This window comes from Trachinotus anak, unplaced genomic scaffold (assembly GCF_046630095.1).
Source record: "Trachinotus anak isolate AG129_WGS33_773 ecotype Australia unplaced genomic scaffold, CSIRO_AGI_Tana_v1 ptg000004l, whole genome shotgun sequence".
Classification (NCBI taxonomy): domain Eukaryota; kingdom Metazoa; phylum Chordata; class Actinopteri; order Carangiformes; family Carangidae; genus Trachinotus; species Trachinotus anak.
This window is the reverse complement of record NW_027273855.1, coordinates 11638152-11661458: the sequence shown is the minus strand read 5'-3', so window position 1 is coordinate 11661458 and position 23307 is coordinate 11638152. Positions and strand designations below refer to the sequence as shown.

The following is a 23307-nucleotide window of genomic DNA, read 5'->3' as shown; positions in this document are numbered from 1 at the left end:
GTGGGGAGCAGGGGGTGCATTGTCTGGCGTTGGGGTGATCTGTAAACTCCTTCAAATTGTATATCCTCTAATGATGCCACAGCTTTGCAAAAGAAAATGAAAACAGGCTTTTATGTTGCACCGATGTGATTTACATAATGCTGGCAATGGCTCACACATGATTGTGCTTGGCTTTATGGCTGAAGGGAAATGAAGAGGCTCGTACTCATTGTTGTAGAAAGTGAATTGAGTCTTTAAGATAGAACTTTGTTACCTCTGATATCGCACATTTTTCTCTGCTGAAATGGTGTGTCCATAGCTCAGTATAGTCTATTATCTTACTCACAGTGCAGCTGAGTTAAGATTCAATACAACTTCACGCAAGAAGAAATATCTCTGCTTTGTTTAACAGTTTTCACAGAGCCTCGACTGACAAAGCTATACATACTACTGAATAAAAAAGTTTAACATGGTTGTCTGATCCCTGGTGAATCCTCAACTTTTTTTGATATCATTAATACAGTGTTACTGGCAGTCACCGCCTCCTCCTCCTTTTTAAAAGTTATTTACAACCTGATAAAGATCTGGCCTTGATTTTGAGTCTGGAAAACGTTGTTGGAAGGTGAACTTTGGTGGCTCTGGAAATCAAGTGAAAGGTAACAGTGTGCAGTTTCTGCCCTAAAAAGGCAGCTCTGGATATGGAATGCCACAGGCAGCTGTTCCTGCCTCATCAGAGGACATGTTATAAAGATAGCCCCACTTGGGTTGAAATAATGCCACCCATTCCTGCCCCAAAGCACACTCTATCATACTCTATTGTTCAGGGAGGCCGCCCTGGGGAAAAAAATGTTGAGCCTGTGTAGTATGTCTTGTTAAGTAAAGCTATATAAAACACAGAAACTACAACATTGTTTGCATGATGTACCATGATTGCACTCTTGGCTGCATCAATGGTAAAAATAGAAAAAGCTTATTAACATTATAAATATAATTTTCCTGTTAATAAAGTGAAATCAGCAGCTTCTACAGAAGCAGTTACTGAGTCTAATCCCACTGAACAGCCAACATGTGAACATGGCTCCAAAAAGCCCAGAAGTGCTCAGCATTTTCGCTGCACATTCTGACAGCTCTAATACTGAGCAGCCCCCCACTCAGTAGCAAGACCACAGCCTCTTGAGGTGAGAGTGAAGATAACATTTCACAGTGTCTCTATAGCGCTGTCATGTGAAGGATTATGTAGCCGTGTATTTGCTGCTTGTAGTACCATAGGGGGTCTGATACCTATCTGCCTGTGGTTTCAGCTGCTTGTGCTTTTTTTTCTCCTTTTTTTCCACCACTGCATTAAACTCTGAGCTGACCGAAGAGGTGTGACTTAGAAAGATATGTACAGTATCTCTGTGTGTCCTTGTAGTCTTGTGCTGTTAATGTTAAGTGCTTTTGGATGTTATTAATAGCAGCGGTCACCGTTGTTCTATATCAGTTTGTTTTTCCATTGTGATGTTCAAAATCAGCACAATTTACTGACATGGAAAACCTGTTTCTGTCGGTAGAGAAAGCATGTCTGGAGTTATATATCTTAAAGCGTTTCTTAAACTCTAACTGAGACTCTAATTTTGTTTTTATTTATTTGTTTTGACTAATTTTATTTTTTGTTGTTGTTTTCTTGTTTCCATCAGCTGAAAGGAGTTTATGCACTGAAACGACCTCAGGAAAATCCAAGATGGCCGCCAAAAGGAAAGGTGGCCTAAAACTCAATGCTATCTGTGCCAAGCTTAGCCGCCAGGTGGTGTTTGACAGCAGCTCCCAGAATGCAGAAGGAGACCAGAGTGTAGCAGAAAACAGTGAGCGTGGCAGTTCCCACTACGATGACAATGAGACCAACTTCCCAGAGAGCCTGAGCCTAAGTCAGAGCCTAGAGGAGGACCAGAAGAGACGCGAGGCCATCGAGAAGTGGGTCAACGGCGAGTATGGCGATGAGCCGCCAGCCCCTGACGATGAACAGGAGCATGAACTCAAAGTCAGCAATGACGAAGATGGCCCTCCTGAGGGCGTGTACATGGTACAGCCCAAAGGCTGCAGCGATGAGGAAGACAATGCAGAGGAGGCCGATCCTGTGGCGGGGTCTCAGGATGGCAGTTACCATGACGACAAAGAAGCTGATGACAGGCCTTCAAAAGAAGACACCTACATCCCACCAAGCGAGGCCCAGAGTCGCCAAGCACCTTTCTCCTCTCCAGGTACAGTTTGACTGTCTGTTGTCCCTACAGTACACTAGGTCGTCCCTGTCATACTATACTTGACTCTTTTTATACATCTTATACCAACACTTTGCCCTTCAAAGCATTCCACTCCATAGTATTAAGGGGCAAAGGCTTAGGTAGGGTGGGGGACACTGCCACATCCACGAAAGCTAAAGTGTGCCCATCATTGGAAAGACACACTCTAGGGTTACATTATGAATAGCCAGTGACATTATTACCCTAAAGACAGATTCAAGTGGCAGGCCGGGGGGGAAAAGACTAACTTGTCTGTGTGTGGTTAACTGTACGAAGAAATTCATAAATGGAGTAGGCTTACATTGTAAGGCCATTTATGCACTCTCCCAGCAGCTGTGGGCCAACAGCGCATGGCAGGGCCAGGCTAAGCTTCATATTACACCCAGGATTACATATTGAGTCTTTGATTTTTCCCTAAGCTCACTAAAGTTAGCCACTGCTTCAAGCTCCTCTATTACATGGAGTTGTAGTCTGCCTTGGAGGAATTTGGTTTTTTTTTCACAGTTGTCAAATCCAAGAGATCAATTGTCAAATAAAGTCAGAAATAGGGAAGTTATATTGCATTGCCATATCACGCTTAAATACGTTATTGTCTTCTCACAAACAACAATGGATCCATGTATTTATTGTTAAAAGACATGAACATATTTTAATAAATTCCTTAATACTATGTGCTCTTGTAAATGACTCAGAATAACCTCTGTTTAATTGTGACATGATGTTCCCATGGTATAATTTACTGATTATCAAATAGATAAAGCTGGCAGAGACTTCCAACAGTCACGCTGAAGTAGCAAGAGAATGTGTTAACAGCACAAACAATCTTTTAAGAAAGTGCCCTTTACAGTTATACACTTTGTGACCCTTGAAACTAGATGCATACGCACTATAGTAGAGATTGGCCTTTGTATAGCAGAAGTTAAAACACAGAGCTGTAAAAAGGAGAAAAACCGTAGCTCGGTTATATGAATAGATAAAGCCTCTGAGACAACCAGAGAGAGAAAAAAAAAACAGCAATTTGCAGGCGCGACCGGTTGTTGTGGTACAAAAACAAGTTTTGTTTTGTGCTTGCTCACATCAGTTTAACAGTTTTTCAGTCTTTCATCTAGGTTTAGGTATCTACCTAAGACTCATGTGCACATGCTCTTTTTGTCTTCATTTCTTTTTGTTTTCACAAACTGTACAGCAGTAGCTTTGGCCACACAGAATTGGGGGCAGGGGCTTCTCAGAAAATGAAGCAGGTTTCATTTCAGGCAAATGAAAAATGCTTTGTGGTTTTAATTAGTCATTTTGTGTGTATTTCGTTGCCATAAAAAAAGCCTGTCTGTAAATATGTATTACTGTTGTGTAGCAGGCCTACACCTTTCCCTCCACTGGCTCCTTTACAACTTAACATCTCACAACAAAGCCAGAGTGTTTGAAGACTGCAGGGAGAGCATACTGCATCAGTTGCAAATCTTGTCTTTAGTGTGTGTGTTTTTTTTTTTCAGAGTTGCTCTTTGTTGATTGTAACTAGGGCATCTATATTGCCATGTTTCTGCTCAGCTCACAATTAAAACATTTTTTTCCCCCCTCTCTCTCTCTCTCTCGCCGCTGTCTTTCAAAGGCTGATGCGGAGTGCACATAATTATGCATATAAACATAGTGGCTTAATTATCTCTCACAACATCAGTGACAATGTAATTAACAAACATTGCAAGATCAATGAGAGAAACTGCGACCTTCAAAACATTTAACTCCTCACATTGAGGCATCGTGCGGATTTCCTATCAGTGCAAAACCCCAGAATACTTTTCCTAGATAATTTAGATGTCGCATTAGAGCCCTCATAAGCCAGTCAATGGAAAAACCAATGAATAAAAACTATGAAAGCAATGACAGAGATGCTCATAGCGATGGATCAAACAGGCTTGACCATGACTTCCATTTGCAATTCTGGGTTCACTGTAAAAGGTTATTGTTCATTTCAAGCTATTTCAAAGCCCTCTCTATTTACTGCCTGTTAATTAACTAACCAAACAGCGAGGAAGTTTGAAGCTCCGTACAGTTTTGTGTGTGTCAAATTAGTCCAAACAAATGCACATAATGTCATTTATTCAAACCAACTCTTTATTAGGATACCACTGTCCATTTAAACAAAACACACTTAAACTAATTCACTAACATGAAGACAAATTGCTTTTTAAAACTCTATTTAAATTATTGTATCATATGGAAGAATCTCACTATTCAAAACTTTCCCACACTGAACTCCACTGAAAACACAGCACATTATTAAAACATTTTCTTAACAAAATGGTTTATATTGTGCATGTGTGGTTCAAAAGAGACACCCGTTGCAGGGTATTCAAACTCGAGATTAGTCCATATATAGCCACTAGCGTGCACCTTTATCAGCAGCAACGCCTCTGCCTTTCAGTCCTGTGAGTAGAGAAGCTATGCCACACCGATGTCCATGTTTGGTAGCCAAAAGGAGATATAATGCCCATCTGTTATCATATCTGGGAGGGAAAATGTGGCCTAATTGCAACAAATATAGACAAGGCAGGTCTGTGTCATGTGTTGGATTTTGCTTGGCTGAAGTGTCAAGATTAGGAACCACTTCTTTGTAGATTTTCTGGTGGCACCAGAGAGAGTGCAGAGGGAGATGTCAGATGTGTTGGCAAACAGAAAAGAAAGTGATGAAAAAGAAAAAGAAAAATGTATTCATTGATTTATTTATGGAGATGGTTGGTAGCAATTGCAGTGGGGCCAATCACACCTTAACCCACACACCACACATAGTTTCCCACTTGGTGTCACATCATCATTAAGAGGCAGCCAGATAGGGCTTGAGTAGAAAACTCATTTACATGGTGTTTCAGAAAGGTTATCTCCTGTCGGTCCCAGTCATAATCTCTTCAAGTCCAATCATTTGCCTTTCATTGATATCACACCACATGAAGGAATAAAGAGACTCTGCTAATTTTTTGGAGAAGGTGATGATAATACCCTAAGCAAATAGAATATGAAAAGGGGAATGTCTGTGTTCCCGTGACAGAACTTACAAGTCTCTCTGCAATAATTATCAATTAACTCTGCAGCTAAAATTATATATATTTTCTTTAATTTGTTACCTACTCCAAAACAACAGTCAACAAGCCTGAAACTATTCACAGTCAATCCAGAATCAACTGTTACATTTTTTATATTGGTGATGAGAGTGATTTTAAATTCTTTTCATTTGGAAATTTTGAAATATGATTCCCATCCAGTGATATTAACTCTGCCTTGCTCTTTTTAAATATCACCCCTCACTCAGTAAACTGGAGTTCAACTTTCTGATTCGCACTGTGGGTGGGTGGGATGGCCCTAAGTTTAGAGCTATATGATATACTGTGACCTGAGATGCCCTTAGAAATACAGGAGCAGTTAAATCCAAGCACTAAGGTTATTAAAACCTAAATCAAACAAGAAAAAATGTTTAGCCAAATGAAATTTGAATGTTTTAATATTTTAAAACATTCTTTCATGTACTCTTATCAATTCCCTAGCTTAAGGGAAAACTAAAACTTAACTATAGAATAATTTCAATTAAATTGAACCATGTAGTAAATACTTATATACTATATGTATATACAGTATGTCACTCTGTGGTTTCAGTACATGTGAAAACATGGTAGATTTGATAAAATGATCTGTGGCAAACATGCAGGTATTTCCTCTCAAATACCTGATCCATTTCTCTTAAATTTTTCATGCCCTTTCGATCCAGCAGATACTCTTTCATACTGATCCACCGTGCAGAGGAGCAACCCCATTGCAGTGAATGGAAATTTGGGGATTATTTTACATGCTACGCAGGAGATGTGAAAAGCAGGGCACAGCGACTGATTTAGCAATAACTGAGAAATCTGAGACAAGAGCAGAAATATTTGTGTATTAATTACCCGGGTGGTAGCTGATATTACCTCTCACCAGCTCATGTGTGCTATGGTCATGAAAAAAGCAATAAAATGTTTTTTTAAAAAAAGGATGTGGACTGTGGTCCTGTGGCTGTGCCAATGATTAGTTAAGATTGCCAAAGGTTTTAAATGACCCGTGTTAAATTATCACCTGGTGCATTGCTAGCATGTCTGTGTTCTGGTATCGTGTCTGCAACCTGCAAAATGACACAATAAGAGATATTTGGAATTGAGATGGATGAGCAAACATAACTGTTTGAGGAAAAGCCGCCTCATGAGTCCTGTCTGTTTCCTTTTTTCTTTTTGTTTCTTTCTCGCATATCCTTTCGGTGTGCCTTTTACCCCACGCTCTTCTTCTTTATGCAGAGCTTTGTCCCTTCACCACTTTCAGGCCAAATCACTTTTCCCTTTTCCCCACTCTCTGACCCCGTGCACTAACCTGGATGAAAGTTAATGGGCCAGAATTAATCTCCACATAATGCAATTAAGCTATACATTGACTATATTTTGCTATGTCCTTGGGGAAGTTGTCCAATTTAATGGACTCTTAAAATGAAAGTAGTGTTTCAGTTCACAAATGTGTAAAAAGAGGAAAGGATTCATTCTGTTCACTTTTGAAGGTGACACAATCATCATATTATTTTAAAATGCCTTACACCCAGCCTCATAGGGGATTTTTATTAAATGCACTTAACATGCCATAATTTCTCTGCAGATAGTAATGATCTGTCATTTTAATAATGTTCAGCATCAGTCATCATGTAAGAATTTAAAGTTAAATGTGCTGATATTGTTTCTTTTATATATTTATTTCTCTAATATGGGCCCTTAATACTTACTTAAGTCTTACATGTAAAATATTTGTTGAAAATAGATAGCTTCAAAAGTAATTCTGTCATTCAGTTTGATAGCATAACATGATGAGCATAGACAATCAGAAAAAGGTTGTTTTTTTCAATGTGTCCTTTGGTACAGTCACCTGCAGATTCTGCAGAACTGACTTATAGTGCAACCAAAACAGGAAGAGCATTGCCTCAGACCGCTTGTTTTGTAGACACATAAATACATAGCATATTCAGGTGTTGGTGTAGCTTGCAGTGGAGAATCACTTTCCTGTGATTAAATTTGCTACAGTTCTGAAGTAACAAGGATAATGGCATCGCATCAATCATAAACATTCATTGTTCAGAAAAATTTATACACTATAATGCAGGAGATATAGTTTTTCCATTATCTAAATGTCGCAGCGAATTTGCCAAAATGGTGAGGTGAAATAGAATTCATTAATTGGGCCAACAAAATATATTCTACACTTTTAACACAAAGCTACTTTACCACATTAATCTCTTTGTAACCAACATATTTGATGACAAATAAAAAAATACAGACTATCCACTACAAAGCACATCAACAGTGTAACAGTTGTCAAGCATCACTGAATGTGAAGCGTGAAGGAACCATTTATAGACTGATTTAGTGACCTGAATTTGGCAACTGACGTCTTAAGCAATGTGTTAAGTTTGGTGCAGTTTCACTAGTCAAATGAAAAGACAATCACATTAATGTTTGTACGTGCTGCTTTAGCAAGTAAAGACTTTATTACAGTAATTCCAGATATAGTTTTCAAATTTACTGGTAGCAGCTTTAAAAGGAAAAATATAAATGAAGTTGATTTATACATCTTACAAAGAAGCCCTCTTCTGTTTTTCTCTGCAGGCGAAGCATCTGCCCTGCGAGACTATGCAGCCAACACCATGAATGAGTTTTTGGGAATGTTCGGTTATGATGACCAGCAGGTAAGGGATGAGCTGACCAAGAAGATCAGCTTTGAGAAGCTCAAAGCCGCTACCTCAGACCCCTCATCCCTCAGCAGTGAGGAGGCCTCACGGCGTGCCCGCTTCTCCAAGTATGAAGAGTACATTCGCAAGCTAAAAGCCGGCGAGACCCTACCTTGGCCCATGCATGCTTCCCCACCCAAACCAGATGACCTCAACTCAAAACTGGCCCAAGACAAGAGTGCTACCATCCTCCAGTCCTCCGGGTGTCTCCCCGGGGCAGAGGCACAGATCTACCCCTCCAGTCTGGACCACAAACAGCCAGGAGGACCTCAGCTGGGCACATCTCAGCCACCCAATCCCTCTCACATGCAGAACATGGCATCCCGAGCGTCAAAGTATGACTTCTTTATTCAGAAGCTGAAGATGGGTGAGAGTCTACAGCAGCAGAATGGTAATGCTTACAAGCGACCCTCCAAGTATGACCTGGAGAACGTCAAGTTTCTGCACCTCTTCAAGCCTGGTGAGGGCAACCCTGACATGGGCGGTGCCATCGCCTTTAAGACTGGCAAAGTGGGCCGCCCTTCGAAGTATGACATCAGAACAATTCAGAAACTGATGCCGGGAAATCCTGAGGCCTCACTGATGCCCAATGTCCTCGTTTCAGCACCGGGGAACCCAGGAGCTCCTGGTGTCCCCACCGCAGGTGCAGCTGGGGCCAGCATCACTCCAGGGCTCACAATGGACCAGACAGGACACATAAGCTTCAATGCCGCAGACTACCTAAAGTCCAGCTTTTCTAAGACTGACTCAATCACCACGGGCACTGTGTCCTCTGTTAAGTAAGTCTGCTCAAACATCATCATATGAAACTAGAAACCACAGGCATTGCTTTTGGTTTATCTTAAATCTGCATCAAAAATATACATTTTTGCTGATTTGAGAATATCTAAATCCTAGCAATTTTTCAAACATTTAAAGTCATTAAATTTACCATGTGGCTATAGGGACACCCATACTGAACTTCACAGTAAATGCATCTGGAGGAGATTTTGAGATATCCAGCTACCAAAGCAACTAGTGGACTGACAAACATGACCTCCTTGGTGGAGTTAACAATAAGGTGATAACATATATGGTATTCATGCTTTCAAATGATGGCATGTATCTCATGTGCTTATTGACAAAAATCTGAAATTCCACTTTAAAGTATACTGATGGATTGAAAAGACTCCAAGCTCAGAGGCCTATCCTCTTCACACTCTCTCAGTGGAACACCTTGGAGCTAATGTGAAGTTCACATGCACTTAACTGTTATTGTGAGTCAGTTAGCCTAATGCAAAGGTAATTGCTACCTCCACAGCAGCCAACAGGAATGTAGTGTGAAATAGCGCATAGCGCCCAATAGATCCACGACATGATGAGTTGCGAAGGCACATGAAGTGTTTACTCGCTGTAGCACTCCGTGGAGACTGATTTAGCACAGTCATCGCAAAGTGACTGACTTCTTTCGTTTGGCTAGGGTGTAACAACTCTCCCTTTAATTACTTTGGAGCCATGACTAACCTCCCGGCGAGTCACAGGGGCCGACTAAACACTGCCTGACGAGTGCACTTTAAAGGAAGCAAACGAGGGGTTTGGGGAGCTAGCCTACAGTCGTGTGCACTACCAGTAGGAAACAGCTCCCAGAGTCTGTTTGATTGGTTTTGACCTTGTCTCTAGTTAGTCAAGACCTATCAAAGACACTGTTCAAGAGCCCTCAGGCACCTCTCCCTCAGGCTTTGGCCTTTGTCAGGTTAGGGCTCAGCGGAGCTGCAAGCTTGGCTAACTGACCCAGTCTGGTGCTTGTATACAGGGAGGAGAGGGGGTGCTAGGGAAAATGTCTGGCAGCACATCCTCCCCTCCGGGCCAGATTAACCTTAGGTCATCCCCCGTGTGGTGCTGCTCACACAGAGCTAAATGCCATTCCTGAGAGGGAGCAAGCAGAACCAATAACTGTATTATGACATCTATAGACAGTACTGCTACCAGCTTCATGAAGGGAGTCACATCACAGGTGACAAAAAGCACACAACTTTTCTCAGCATGTCGCTGTAATGAAATAAATTCCCCTTGATTTCCTGTTTAGAACTGAATTTGAGTTGAAACTGGTACTAAGTCATTTAGCTTAATCCATATGCATTTGAAGCTGCAGTGTTGTCTTACATCTTTGTTTGAACTGAGTCCTGACTGAATGGAGACAACTTGACATCAGCATTAGAGCCAAGGCCCTCAGAGATTATCAGAAAAGACCTTTTCAGAGCTTTTCTTCCACATGCCCATTATCCAGTTTTGCATATGAGCACTCACCAAAATACCCCTATAAAAGATTAATGTCCCTTTGCTCCTGCATTTTGCCTCTCGTTGGTTGGGAGACCATGCATCAAAGTGTGCGCCTTACATCTCTGATTCATACACCATATGAAAACGCTGTTATGCCACAAGAAAATGCATATTGATAGTCCAAAGTTTGGGAGCGGCTTGTAAGTAAATATTGTGTCAGTTTGTTTTTATTAACAACAGGCAACCCAACCTCACCCTTAATCCTGTCTCCTTTGTGTTTGCTCTTGCATTAGGAATGGCCTGCCAACAGATAAACCCGCCAGTGACGACATCAACCTCTACCAGAAATATATTGCCAGGTATGCAAATCCCTCAATGTGCTACACCAATGAAAAAATATACCTAAAACAGAGATGGACCTTTTTTATGTACTGATGGTGTGTTTTATTCAGTGATGTAAGTGGATCGTAGACTGGTATGAAAATGTTGTGCACAGTAAATTAATTAAGAAAAGAATTTATGTGCTGAGAGGAAGTAGAAGGATGGGGGTTTAATGAAAGAGAAATGGTTTGATGGTAGCTTACTGTAACTGGTTGAATAAATGCTCACAGTGTGTATAGCACTAAAACACTGAGGAGAACATAACTCTGTGCAACTCTGTACTGTTCACTGTGACTGACACAGAGAGGATATGAGCTCAGGCCGGGTTCTTCTTTAGTTCTGCCGTTTATTGTTGAACACACGAGGAACTGACTGATCTAAAAAGTCAGTCATTCACACCAACAGAGACAAAAACATCAGGGGAGGGGAGGTATCTTTCCTTTCAATGGACACAGAACAATGTCCCCCATTCCGGATTAATTTTGAGCCGACACTAGAAAGGTGATTATCACTTGTTTGTTTATTCCGTTTAAAAAGAAAGAAAAACAGCATTTGAAAAGCCAAAGTGGCTTTGGCATTAATGATTACTTCTCCAAGCCATAACATGAAGGGCACAAATCAAAGCCTTGGCACTGACAGACACACATCCTCTTCTCCACACACATACACACACACAAAACCCCTTCCTTGGACTGATTACATTTTGCAAGAAGATTTAATTAAGGAATTTTTAATGAGGCTTCTGCTGGCACTGCCAAGAACTGTTTTGATATTTGCGCTGCATAATGCATAAAATTTGTCTAAACATCTCGGCAGTTGATGCACGGGGAGGCTGCAGATAAGCCCAGATACAGTTTCAATTTCCGTGTTGAGGTTGGGAAAAAAAGAGAAAGGAAAGAAGAGGAGGGAGGAAAAAAATGGAAAAGGAGGGCTCATAAAAAGGGCAAATGTAGCGCAGAGAGGGGAGGTAGAAGCGGGGGATGGTCCTCGGAGCTAGGGCTAATGAGTGCACACTAATACTAAAAACCAGCTTTGTAAACGTGTTCGCACACAATCCTTGTGAAAAGAGAAAAAAAAAGTTCTTCATCTCATCACAACACTACAGTTTGATGTTTTAAAGAGCTTCCCTGGTAGTGTTTAGTTGCAGTTTTCACTCTTTAAATGCTTTCATGCACCCACTATTGCTTCGGCACTTTGATCTGTGTATCTCTATTGTAACTGGAGATGCGCTGCAATCTCTGTATCGTGGCGATATTAATATTTAATCTGCTGCTGAATAGCAGCGGCCCATTAGGCCCCCTGACGCGGCAAGTGGGAATTGTCCAGAGGCAAAGTGATACAGCTGGGCAATGAGCAGAGGGGTGGGCCATGGTCTCAGGAGGATGAGGGGGGGGGGGCTTTGTGTGTTCATAAGTGTAAATGTGTGCATGTGAATGTGTATTTGTATGTGAAAGAGGACTATAGAAAACACTAATGCGTGGGGCATATGTTGGCTTTATTGCATACACGTAGTTCAACTTGTTTTGACTGGTTTGGTCTTTTCTAAAAGATCCATCAAACCTTTCCAAAGCCCCCCCTTACTTCCATCACCATTTACAGACTCACACATACACTCAGACGGCCAACTTAAAAAGTGTAGTGGATATACCGTTCAATTAGCTTAATGAACTCAGCAAAGTGATCTGTAAATGCAGCTCTGGGATAATCCTAACAAGGAAAAACAGAAAGAGAGATGGAAAAAATATTACTTAGCCCCCTTTTCCCCCTCTCCTCTGCATTCGCAGATGGAGCTCTTGGCAGCAGCAGTGCAAATGTTTATTTGTGTGTTTTCACTGGTAATTGGAGGATTTTAACAGTCATCATCGTCAGGCTTATAATCACCACCGTAAAAGTGGTTGCACTGTAGCAAGCAGCTTTTTTTTTTTTTTTTTTTTTTTTTATCTAGTGCCAGACTACAGTCTGGTTTTTGGACTGCAGATGAAAGAGTGAAAGGGTTTGGGGTGAAAAGTAGACAGAGATGTTCCCATATCTCAGGACACCTGACCCTTTTCCTCACAGAGTAAAACTGTGGTTAACCCGAAAGAACAGTGCATTGATTTGACAAGGGTTTTCACAGCATTGAGAAATAAAGTAGTTATGGGGCGTGTGAATGTGTGTCAAGGGAAACGGTTTCAGTGTAATAAGTGTCTCTTACGGCTGCTTTGGAAATAAATGGAGCTAATTTGGCTGAAATTGGTGTGACAGACGGGTAAATTGTTGCAGCAGTGCGGAAAGCAGAAGCCAGTTTGAAGGTGTAAGCTGTGTTACTTCGAAGGTGAGACGCACATAATGCCTTTGAAAACTCCTTCACCTGTTTTATTTTTGCTGTTCCTGGAATTTCAAATAATTTCTTCCCTAATCATTCCTTATTTATTGTTAATTATTTTTGGATCACACTGACATCTTTCTGAGCTGCTTTATCATTCAGCTTTTTCATCCCTGTGACTGTTCTCTGTGGGATAAACTCTTATGTGTTCCCAGGTTTTGAACCAGGCTTGATGTCGTTCTATCCACTGCTCTGTTTGGCTGTTAAAATGTGTAACTGTTGAAATGTGTCCTGTAACTTGGCTTTCAGGTTCTCTGGAAGTCAACACTGTGGGCATGTGCACTGTGCCTACCAGTACAGAGAGCATTACCACTGCATGGACCCTGAGTGTAACTACCAGGTGAGCGTGAGTACTTTATCACTTTTTTGAGCATCACCCAAATACACATTTAGCGTTTCTTCCTGTATAATGCTAACTGTGCCTCACACTCCAGATTGTCACACAATGAGAAAAATAAAACAAAATGTAATTTTGTTTCAAGTGCAGACCTTACTGGTTAAAACCAGCTAGTTAAGTTATATTATTTATTCATAACAAGGGTTAGGTAAGGTGACTTAAAGCAAGATCTCTCTTTTCAGGACATGGTGATCCTGGCATAGACAAACAGGATAATGTGTCATCTTTCCATTAGTGGTCACACCCAGTCAAAGTTTACAAAGATGAAAAGTGTGTTGGCCTTTGGTCTGCTGAACAGGCAATAGGTGTTTACACTCATTCAGTTTGCAGGTGTCTTCCAAGCACAGCTGGTCCTTGACAGTTGTCCGTTTATAACAAGGGTTAATTGTAAATATGCTTGAAGTACGGCTCTCTTTTTATCTATGTGCTCTTTTTTGTAAATACATCTGCCAATGACTGGGGGCCTGCCTTTAATCCCCTTTCACGTTATTAATCTTGTCCTGGTCCCAGGAGTTGTCATGTATGGCACAGGAAGGAGAAAAAACACAAAACAGATCATATTACAGACCCTGTGTTTGCTGCAGCATATGGCCTGAGAGAGTTAGACAAACATGGGTAGATTTGTCAAAGATGTGAAAAATCCATGCACAGCTAGTGCTGTGTGTGTTTTCCTTCCTTTCTTTACTATATTCTGAATTAAGCCATCTTCATCTGTAATCTCCTTTGTCTGCTCCTGATCAGGAGAGATTACCGCTCGATAAATATTGTTTGTGTGGTGAAAAGCATTACGTATCTAGGCTTTCATTTTCTGCATGAATCCCACTTCACAGTCTGATGAGACACATTCTTGGAGGAATACAAAGGAAAATCATTTCATGTCATTATTTAGAGTGTTAGTTCAGGTTATCATGGCAATTTCCACGGTCAGGTCCACATTTCTCTGTTGCTCTTGCTTTGGGTTGAAACACAGATATGCTTTGGAAGCCAGCTCGCAGGATGTCAATACCCTGAAAAAAACAGGCAGGCAGTGATGAGCAGTCCCTTTCGAAGCGATAACTCATGAAATGTTACATGACACACACTCCTGGAATATTATCCCACTGCCAGCCTCCGGGCGATTGGCTGAGTCTTAGCATTCTCCTTTCATGGGCTTGTACATGAGCGAGAGTGTGCATCTTGCCACACTAGTGGGAATCCTAAAATAAATGTAGCAAGTGGCTCCCAACCTTCATCACCACTCAACTGAAAATGAGATCTTTTTCCCAGTCAGCTCTCTCCATGGCCTATTTTGGACAGCTTGATGGATCGAATATACCATGACCGCAGTTCAACTTATCTTTCAGTCATCATCGACTATTAGGTATCAGGAAGCCTAAAGCCCAGAACTAAGATGGGGACTTTTCAGGAAAGCTGGTGAATCTAAAGTATTCATCAATTACATTAAAAGTCCTAATCAAGTGTTTACTCCTACAGGAGTCAAACATCTCAGAAATATGCAGTGGGAAACGGGCCAAGAGCAAGGGAACAGCTGTGTGAGATCTTAGCTTTTTTCTTGTGCGCAAGTGGAACACATGACACAAAGCAATTACCCTACTTTGTACAGCAATTAGTTGCTTTTTAGAATAGTTCTTTCTGATGTTTTTCCCTCAACTGGAGATAAATATGGATTGAAGAACTGTCTCATTGATTTGCGCTTCTCCCGTTACAGTCTCTATAACATCAGCTTAAGTCCAATTACAGCAGATTTGGTTGCTGCAGGTCTCTGTGGAGTGACTTTTCTGTTTTCCCTTCTTGACTCATGGGTGTGGGAGGGATTTTTTATTTATATATTTATTTATGTTGTAATTTTCGAAGGCAGGCCTCTTAGCATATTCACTCATCATTACAGGCGAAGCCTGCACCAAAAGCGAGTGTTAATGCTTTAATTAAAAATGGAATCATATCTCAGCGAATTGAAAGGGAAAATGTTTTTTGGTTGGCTTGTTTGTTTGTTTGTTCCTGTTGTCTTCTGTTTTCCCCTGTGCACGTCTGAGAAACCATCTGCATGGAACATAATTTTTCCAGAGTCAGAAACATCGGAACTGTGATCTTGCATGCCAATTGATTGATCTTAATTTAAAAAATTGATTTTGGTGGAAGGAAATAAATAATGTAAAGACCGCGGGTGTATGGGGAACATACTTCATGTTTCATTTCAAGCTTCTCTTGTACTGAGAAAGTCTCAGAGCCTTTGGTGCGGCATTTGGATAGGACACAACTTGGTAAAATGCAAAGTGTATCAATAACCACAGAACACGTCATATTTAAAGACATCCTGGCCCTCTCCATTGCAGCATGTACAGCCCTCCTCGACTGCCAATTGGCTCCTAAATGTTGCAGCTGCTGCTTCCACAGAGATAAAGTGACTTGTTGCTGATTCTGTGACTGGTTTAAATAAACACCAACCTGTTGCTGTACATTTTTCCCCCTCCCCTTTTACAGAGGTTTACCAGTAAGCAGGATGTAATCAGGCACTACAACATGCACAAGAAGAGGGACAACTCCCTGCAGCATGGATTCATGCGCTTCAGCCCTCTGGACGACTGCAGTGTCTACTACCATGGCTGCCACCTCAATGGAAAAAGCACCCATTACCACTGCATGCAGGTACACTACACAGACTCACACCTCCTCCTCCGCCCACACACATACCCACAATAAACCCACAAACACGTACAGTAAGTGTGCATGCAAGCACATGTACACACACGGAAACAGACACATACGTATCTGCAAAAATGGCCATGTGTGCTTAAGTATTCCATACAGAACAAATAACTCACACCTCACGTATGCTGACTAAAAATGTTAAATATAATTTTACAGATAAATTGATAATTCATCTTTCAAGTTACATTCCAGAAAACAAATGTGGTAATCAATAAACCAGATCACACACAGTCCATTAAAACTTTAAACTTAAAACAACTTCTTTGTGATAACGATATTTAAAGGCAGTGTAAAACTGGTTAAGTCTTGTAAAAATGAGTTGTGCAGCAAAATGACATAAATGATGCCGGGATCTGGGAAATTAGGCCACTCGAAAGACACATAACCTCAGGATGTTTGAGAGTCACACACTTTAAGTGCATCTGTGAAATGGAATCACACTTTTTCCATTTACACCAAAGTGTCTTTAAAGAGAAGTTTGGCCAAACGTGTCCTAAAGTAAATAAAAGAAAAGTGAAAAAGCGTGAATACACGTGAGGCTACTTGTGCTTTCCCCACCTCTTCACTCTCTCACTCCTTAATTGGCATGGATAAAATTCAGCTAGGTGTTTATATAAACTACACATTTTTCATCTTTTAGTACCACGCAGCCAGTTGAAGATTGTTCCCCCCTCTGGATTTGTTTAATTTTTTACATCTGCTTATTTTCAAAGTGTCATTGTGCCGAGAGCTTTCTCACCGGCAGGGCAGCAGTGCAGCGGAGGATGACTAGAGATATATTCTTTTTTAAACCCCTCTAACGGCGTAATTGTTATTAGGACATTTCAGCCCTTGTTTTAACAGTCCCTGAGAACCTGCAGATGTTGGCATCGGCTCTCTTGATTTAGGGGGGAAAAAAACACAGTGGCATTTTTTTCATTGTTTGACTCAATATGGAGAAGTTGCCCGCTTTGTGCGGATGAAATGTGCCAGGGATGATATACAATTGCTGCTTTTAATTCAAACATTACCTGTTTTTTTCCTCCTCTGTTGGCTCTGAGGGCTCCCGAGTACCAGAACATTTTAAACTATCTTCCTCGTGTCTGCTTTCCTCTGCCCCCTCCACCTGTGAAATTTGTTCTCTGAGTTACAGAAAGTGTGTGGTGACTGCACCGTCACACTCCAAATATGAATTTCATTTTCTAAAAGGCAGCTTTGCCAGGAAGGTACTGTAGTTTCAGCTGCCTGCTGTGACCACTGCTTCTTTCAGTCACTTTTTTCTTTTTTCCAATTGTCACAATGACAAGATTGTTTCCAATTCGCAGGGGGTTTCAGTTGAAACTTGTACTGCTCTGATGTGCATTAAATGGTGAACGTGAGAAAACAACCTTCTTCCACCCATTTCTAGGCCACTAACATTTTCTTAACCACACTGAGCTCCTTTCTCTATGACTTGTACAGTATATCAGATCTCTTTAAAGCACTGTGTTTTAGAAGTTTCCTTTTTTCAAACCATTCTTGCAAACTGAAACTCTCATGTGTGCCGTGGGCCCGCATCTTGTTTTCGATTACCATGCTTTGTCTCTGCTTGTAGGTGGGCTGCAGCAAGGTGTACACCAGCACCTCAGATGTCATGACCCATGAAAACTTCCATAAAAAGAATGCCCAGCTGATCAACGATGGCTTCCAGAGATTTCGTGCCACTGAGGACTGTGGCACAGTTGGATGTCAATTCTACGGGCAGAAGACTACACACTTCCACTGCAGGTGAATGGGTCTAATGTGGCGGAAGTTTTTATTGTACATTTATAAACCCTATACTGAGCAAAGATACATAAAAATGTGTTTAGAAATTTTCTTTTTTTTTGATAACTTTTACATTATCATTATTATTATTATTATTATTATTATCATAATCTGTAGAGACTTACATGAACAAACAAAAGCCAACAAATAACAGTAGGTACATTCCTTATTTAGATATAAATAAATGAAAGGCAGCACACAGTCTGCTATCACAAGTGAAATCTAACTAACAGCTTCCATTTACTGTGTCTTAACATCACAGAATCACAGTGAGAAGGATGAAGGAGGACAAGTCTATGTATAAAAAGAATAATTACAAATACATTTTCATTAAAGTGCACTGAGTTTCGCAAGTTTGCATCAAACTCTTATTTTGAAGAGCATGCACCACAGAACTGTTATCGATAGATATAGATAATCATTTGGTTGGTTCATCAAACCCACTCCTTGGAATGCGTCCCTCTGGCAAAGGTTGCAGGTGGTGACGTGTCAACGAGCTGCTGCTGTGTCACTGAACCGCCTCAGTTACCATTCCTCTATTATCAAGTATTTGAATCATGTGGACCCTCTCCATGACTCCCCAGTGTACCGAGGTACTGAGGAGGCTTTGTAACAGAGCATCATGCCTAATCATGTTTTCCTTATATTTTCCATTCTTTTCCCAGGCGCCCAGGCTGCACATTCACTTTCAAGAACAAGTGTGACATTGAGAAGCACAAGAGCTACCACATCAAGGATGATGCCTATGCCAAAGATGGCTTCAAGAAGTTCTACAAGTATGAGGAGTGCAAGTACGAAGGCTGTGTGTACAGCAAAGCCACCAACCACTTCCATTGCATCCGTTCAGGCTGCGGCTTCACCTTTACCTCCACCAGCCAGATGACCTCCCACAAGCGCAAACATGAGCGCCGGCACATCCGCTCCTCGGGGGTCATGGGCCTCTCTTCCACCTTCCTGCCGCCGAAGGATGAGCCAGAAGAATCGAGCAACGATGACCTGATGGATTTCTCAGCGATCAGCAGCAAGAACTCAAGCCTGAGTGCCTCGCCTACGACCCAGCAGTCCACCACTGTACCACATCTGTTGGCCACACCCACAACTGCTGTCTCCTCCTCCTCTACAACAGGCCACACCCTCAAGCCTACACCCTCACTGTCCAGTGCGGGCCAGCGTATGTCCAGCCTGCTGTCCCAGGCCCTGCCCAGCAACATGCCGGTGGCCCTTGCTCTTTCCAACAGCGCCCTGGCCGCCAACCCGTTCTTCCCCCTCATGCCCAGGCTGCCTCTCCAACCACCACCGCCAGCTGCTAGCCTGATATCAGCTGCATCCTCTGGGGCCCACTCGATGCCCACCGACTCACTGACCCAAGGCTGCTCCACAGCGGGGGCAGACGGAGCCATGGCATCTACCCCAACCTCCTTTGCTACATCCTCCATCATGGAGAAGATCTCAGCAAGCAAAGGCCTGATATCACCCATGATGGCCAGGTTGGCGGCTGCTGCCCTGAAGCCCTCCAACAACCCAGATGCAGGTAAGTCACTTCACAAATAGTCATCATTGTATATCATTTGTGTGAATACTTTACCAATTCCACAATGAAAAGTAATGATTTGTGCTCAAACAATGAGTCAAAAAATGATACTTGCTGGGTCAAGCAAAAGCTTTGTGGGTTTTCATATTTTAAATTTAATTTCTTTGTGTTTTGGATTAGTGGTCACACAAAACAAGCTATTTGATTAATTGACAACAACCACTGATTGATTATCAAAACATAAATAATAATTGATAAAAGAGGCCTGTTAATAATTCATTTTCCTCTTGATTAATGCTTTAACTGAAGCAGTTTAACACACTTACAAATTTTAGACACACAAATAAATCGCTTGTTGCAGAGTAAAGTCAATCAGTATATATTCAACTGTATTGCATGCACATTAAAAGCCACATCCTTGTTCTGTGTGTGGACCTGACTCCACTACAGCCAGAGCAGAGAGAGTGCACTCAGAGGTCATTTCTATCACCATCCCACGGTGGAGAGAAAGGCAGAAAAACGGCTGCTTTCAGGCTTAAAGGGACATACCGGAGGCATGGTCCTCTGCTCTGGGCTTGTTATTGTGTTGATCGTTTGTTAGATACCCACAATCCATTTGGAGATAAATGCGCTGACAGGGGAGAGTAGAGCCTGTAAAAGTCTCTTATGATGTTCAGAGTGGGGGCTCTCGGGGCTTGTGTCGAACATGTTTCCTCATCATTGGTCTCTTATCTATGTCTGCGCCTGTTCCAAGCAAATGGAGGTGGAATGAAATTAAGTTCAGAAATTGCGAGAACAAAAAAAAAAAATGTTTTTTTTTCTTTCGTATCCTCTATGCAAACTGATAAAAAAAAACTAACTGAAATCGCTCAGGCAGAAATGACTCAATGCACCAGAGCTGAGAAAGAGGCTTTTTTTTTCATTGATACAAGAAGTCAGACACACTTGCATGCATCAGCAAAGACATACTTTTTGAATTTCTAGAAACCTTCTGTTCCCAGAAAACATGTCAATATCTATTTAGCATAAACACAATTCATATAATTTTGGAGGTAATTGCCTTGTCTCTGTTTATCATATTGCTCTAAACAAAGCTTATGAAATGAAGTTAAAGTATTAAATTGATAATGCACTGCAGAGCACTGTCTTGCATTCAAGTAGCAGTCAGGCCTCCTGTGTTGAGCCTGAGCAGGTGGGGTGCGGATTGGAAATGGGGCTGCAAGGGGGAGCATCTCCGGATGTTGGGACTGGGAAGGATTACAATTCCTGGTGGTGTTCCTTGAGCAGGACAGGCCCTAGGAGAGAGCTGGGGCAGCTGCTCTGGGGAGGCGAGCTGAGCCCAGGCTGTCAGCATGAGCTCCACCTCTGGGCTTCCAGCAGGTAGTCTGAACACTGGGAAGGCCCCCACTGAGGGACGGGCCTCCACAGATGGTGCATTCACCACCCCTCTCACTGGCTGACTGAACGGCTGCAGCGTAGATCTTTTTGCTGGATAGCAGAGCTGGTTTAAGATAAGCTCTCCTACCCTAATCACATATTTTATCATAAACGTTCAGTGCACATACAGGATGGAGGGGTAGCTGTGGTTTTGTTTCTCATATTTGCTTCATAAAATGTGTGAACAGGACATTTGGGGCTAAAATGAGGAGGAAGTGGTTTGTGCTTCTCTGTCAAAAGGTGTGAGAAAAGTCACAGTGTTTGTGGCTATTTTTCACAGTGTTTATTTTTTTATGCGGTTGTGAAACTTCGCCTCGAATGTGAATTGTACATTTTTCCTGTTTCTGCTTTCGGCATTTTCTCAGTATTTTTTTTATTAATGTTCCACTCTAATTTACCCCTAAGTGTTTTTCCCAGAGATTCAAGCATCTGAAGGGTTTACTAATTAGACACACAGTACAAATGATCTTTCACAAGCTCTGTATCTTATCCGGAGTAATTACATGGTGGTACATTATTCCTGGATAATTTCCAGAAAGAAGCTGCTTTGAGTCAAACTCATTTGTTCTCCCTCCTTGGGAAGTGGATAGAAAAAATAACTTCATGATGTGCAACAGAGTAAGAGACTTTTGCACTTTAATCCACCTTAAACAGCCAACTGCTCCTCTCATATAGATGCTTTTCTCTGCCCGGCGATCATGTGCGGATCATATAGCGAGTGGCTGCTTTTGATATAATGTGCTCTCATTTGGTCTGAGAGTTGATGTAATTGTCAATGACAAGGCAGGATCTGTCTGGCTAGTTAATTTTGGGTGTACTCATAACGAGTTGGGGGGAGGGAGGGAGCGCTGTATGGAGACTCGGTAAACATTCAGTGACCTCAAACCAGATACAAAATTGTTTGACTGCTGTTTTCCTTTAGCCCCACCCCAGCCCCACCCCCAGCCCCTCCAACCTCAGCCATTGTCAAACTGAACTGACACTGACACTGACACTTCCCCATCTCCTAGCTTTCAGCTGACAAGGCCCAAGACTGGCTTTTCCACTCCTATTCTGCCTGATATGTCTCTGGGTCATCTTGTATCGGGGGAACTCTTCTCGGTTTCCCCCTTACGTAGGCTGGTCTTGTTTTCTCCCCAGCCAGAAAAAGGAGAGGGGCCTCACCAGACTGAGGGCCAAGGGCATACACTTGGTTGCCCATGACCTTGCCTGTCACAATCCCTCAGCACCAGCCCCGATTCCTAAACAACAGATTCCTCACCAAACCAATCACGGCCGCTGGTGCTCTCCAGACTTGCAGTGTCTTAGATGCTACAGCGGGGTCCTCACCCCTCCTGCTCACATTTTTTTTTTTAATAAAACACCACTTATTGTCTACCAAAAGCCCAGCTTTCTCTGTGTAGCCCCAGGACAAATTAATATTTCAATCCCTTGGGGATCGGGGGTGGGGCAGAGTCAACTTCCTGTCAGCATTTTTACGCAATGTCGTTCCCTGGTCTTTATTTATTTCATTTCAGTGCTCCTGTCCTCGCTCACAGCATCAACTGAATACCTATTCGGAGAAGAATGTGATCGAGAGGTCACGCTATTTGAACCAATCTGATTGGCTGTCAGCTCCAATCTGACCGACATAGCACCCCTGTTCCTTGTGGGTATGCTCAGTGGCATTGGCTGCCGTCCGTTGTCAGGCCAACGATGAGCCCGGGAAGGTGGGAAGGGAGGGGGGTGGCCAATCTGAGACTGCCACTTTCCCTCAGCATTAGCATCTCACTTAATGACCAGTTAAGAGGCAGCCTGGCAAATGAGTTGTGACAAGTGCTGCAGAAAAAGGAGTCTTTTTCCCTCATATCTCCCGCCTCTCAATCACCATTTAAAAGGCTTGACGGCCTGACATAATTTCGCCATAATTATCACTCGGAGTATTCTTCTCGGGCCAGGACAGAAGTCAGATTGGATCTCATCATGGGGTAATAATGCTGACCAACAATAACTTTGTTGTCCCTTCTCTCCTCTGCGTCTCTGGCTTGATCCTCAGGGAATGGGCATCCGGCTTCAGCCAGCCAGTTCAATCTGGTTCAAGTGAAGCAGGAGCCAGTGGACGGCAACTCTGGGGCCTCCCAAGACTCCACGCAGGAGCATAGCCTGGACCTGAGCAAGAAAGACCACAGGTACACAGCTGTATGGTGCATCGAGGGTTAAAGTTATATGGAGATTGTTAATTCTTGTTGTAAATTCCACTAATATATTCACAAAATAAATCAACAATGAAATAAGGTTTCTCTGATTGATAGATGATTTGTAGATTCTTGGCAGCCAGAGCCATGGTTATATTCAAAATTATTTATCAAAAATATCTCATTTATATACATGTGCATACAATTATAAAATCCACAACATATTTCTCTA

At 42.0% G+C, this 23307-nt stretch overlaps 1 protein-coding gene across 9 annotated transcripts in view; it reads left to right on the top strand.

Annotated features, from left to right (window-relative positions):
* Positions 1 to 23307, top strand: part of casz1 (castor zinc finger 1) — a 166700-nt gene that overhangs the window by 132783 nt on the left and 10610 nt on the right. For 6 of the 9 annotated variants that reach the window (XM_071475904.1, XM_071475905.1, XM_071475903.1 and 3 more), the window contains 8 exons: positions 1656 to 2216; positions 7916 to 8816; positions 10590 to 10655; positions 13292 to 13388; positions 15921 to 16085; positions 17722 to 17894; positions 18599 to 19464; positions 22937 to 23069. In XM_071475904.1, the coding sequence (XP_071332005.1) occupies positions 1700 to 2216; positions 7916 to 8816; positions 10590 to 10655; positions 13292 to 13388; positions 15921 to 16085; positions 17722 to 17894; positions 18599 to 19464; positions 22937 to 23069 (2918 nt within the window). In that variant the 5' untranslated portion in view covers positions 1656 to 1699. The remainder of the gene's footprint in view (positions 1 to 1655; positions 2217 to 7915; positions 8817 to 10589; positions 10656 to 13291; positions 13389 to 15920; positions 16086 to 17721; positions 17895 to 18598; positions 19465 to 22936; positions 23070 to 23307) is intronic. The other 3 variants (XM_071475901.1, XM_071475909.1, XM_071475906.1) reach the window with 2 other exon arrangements.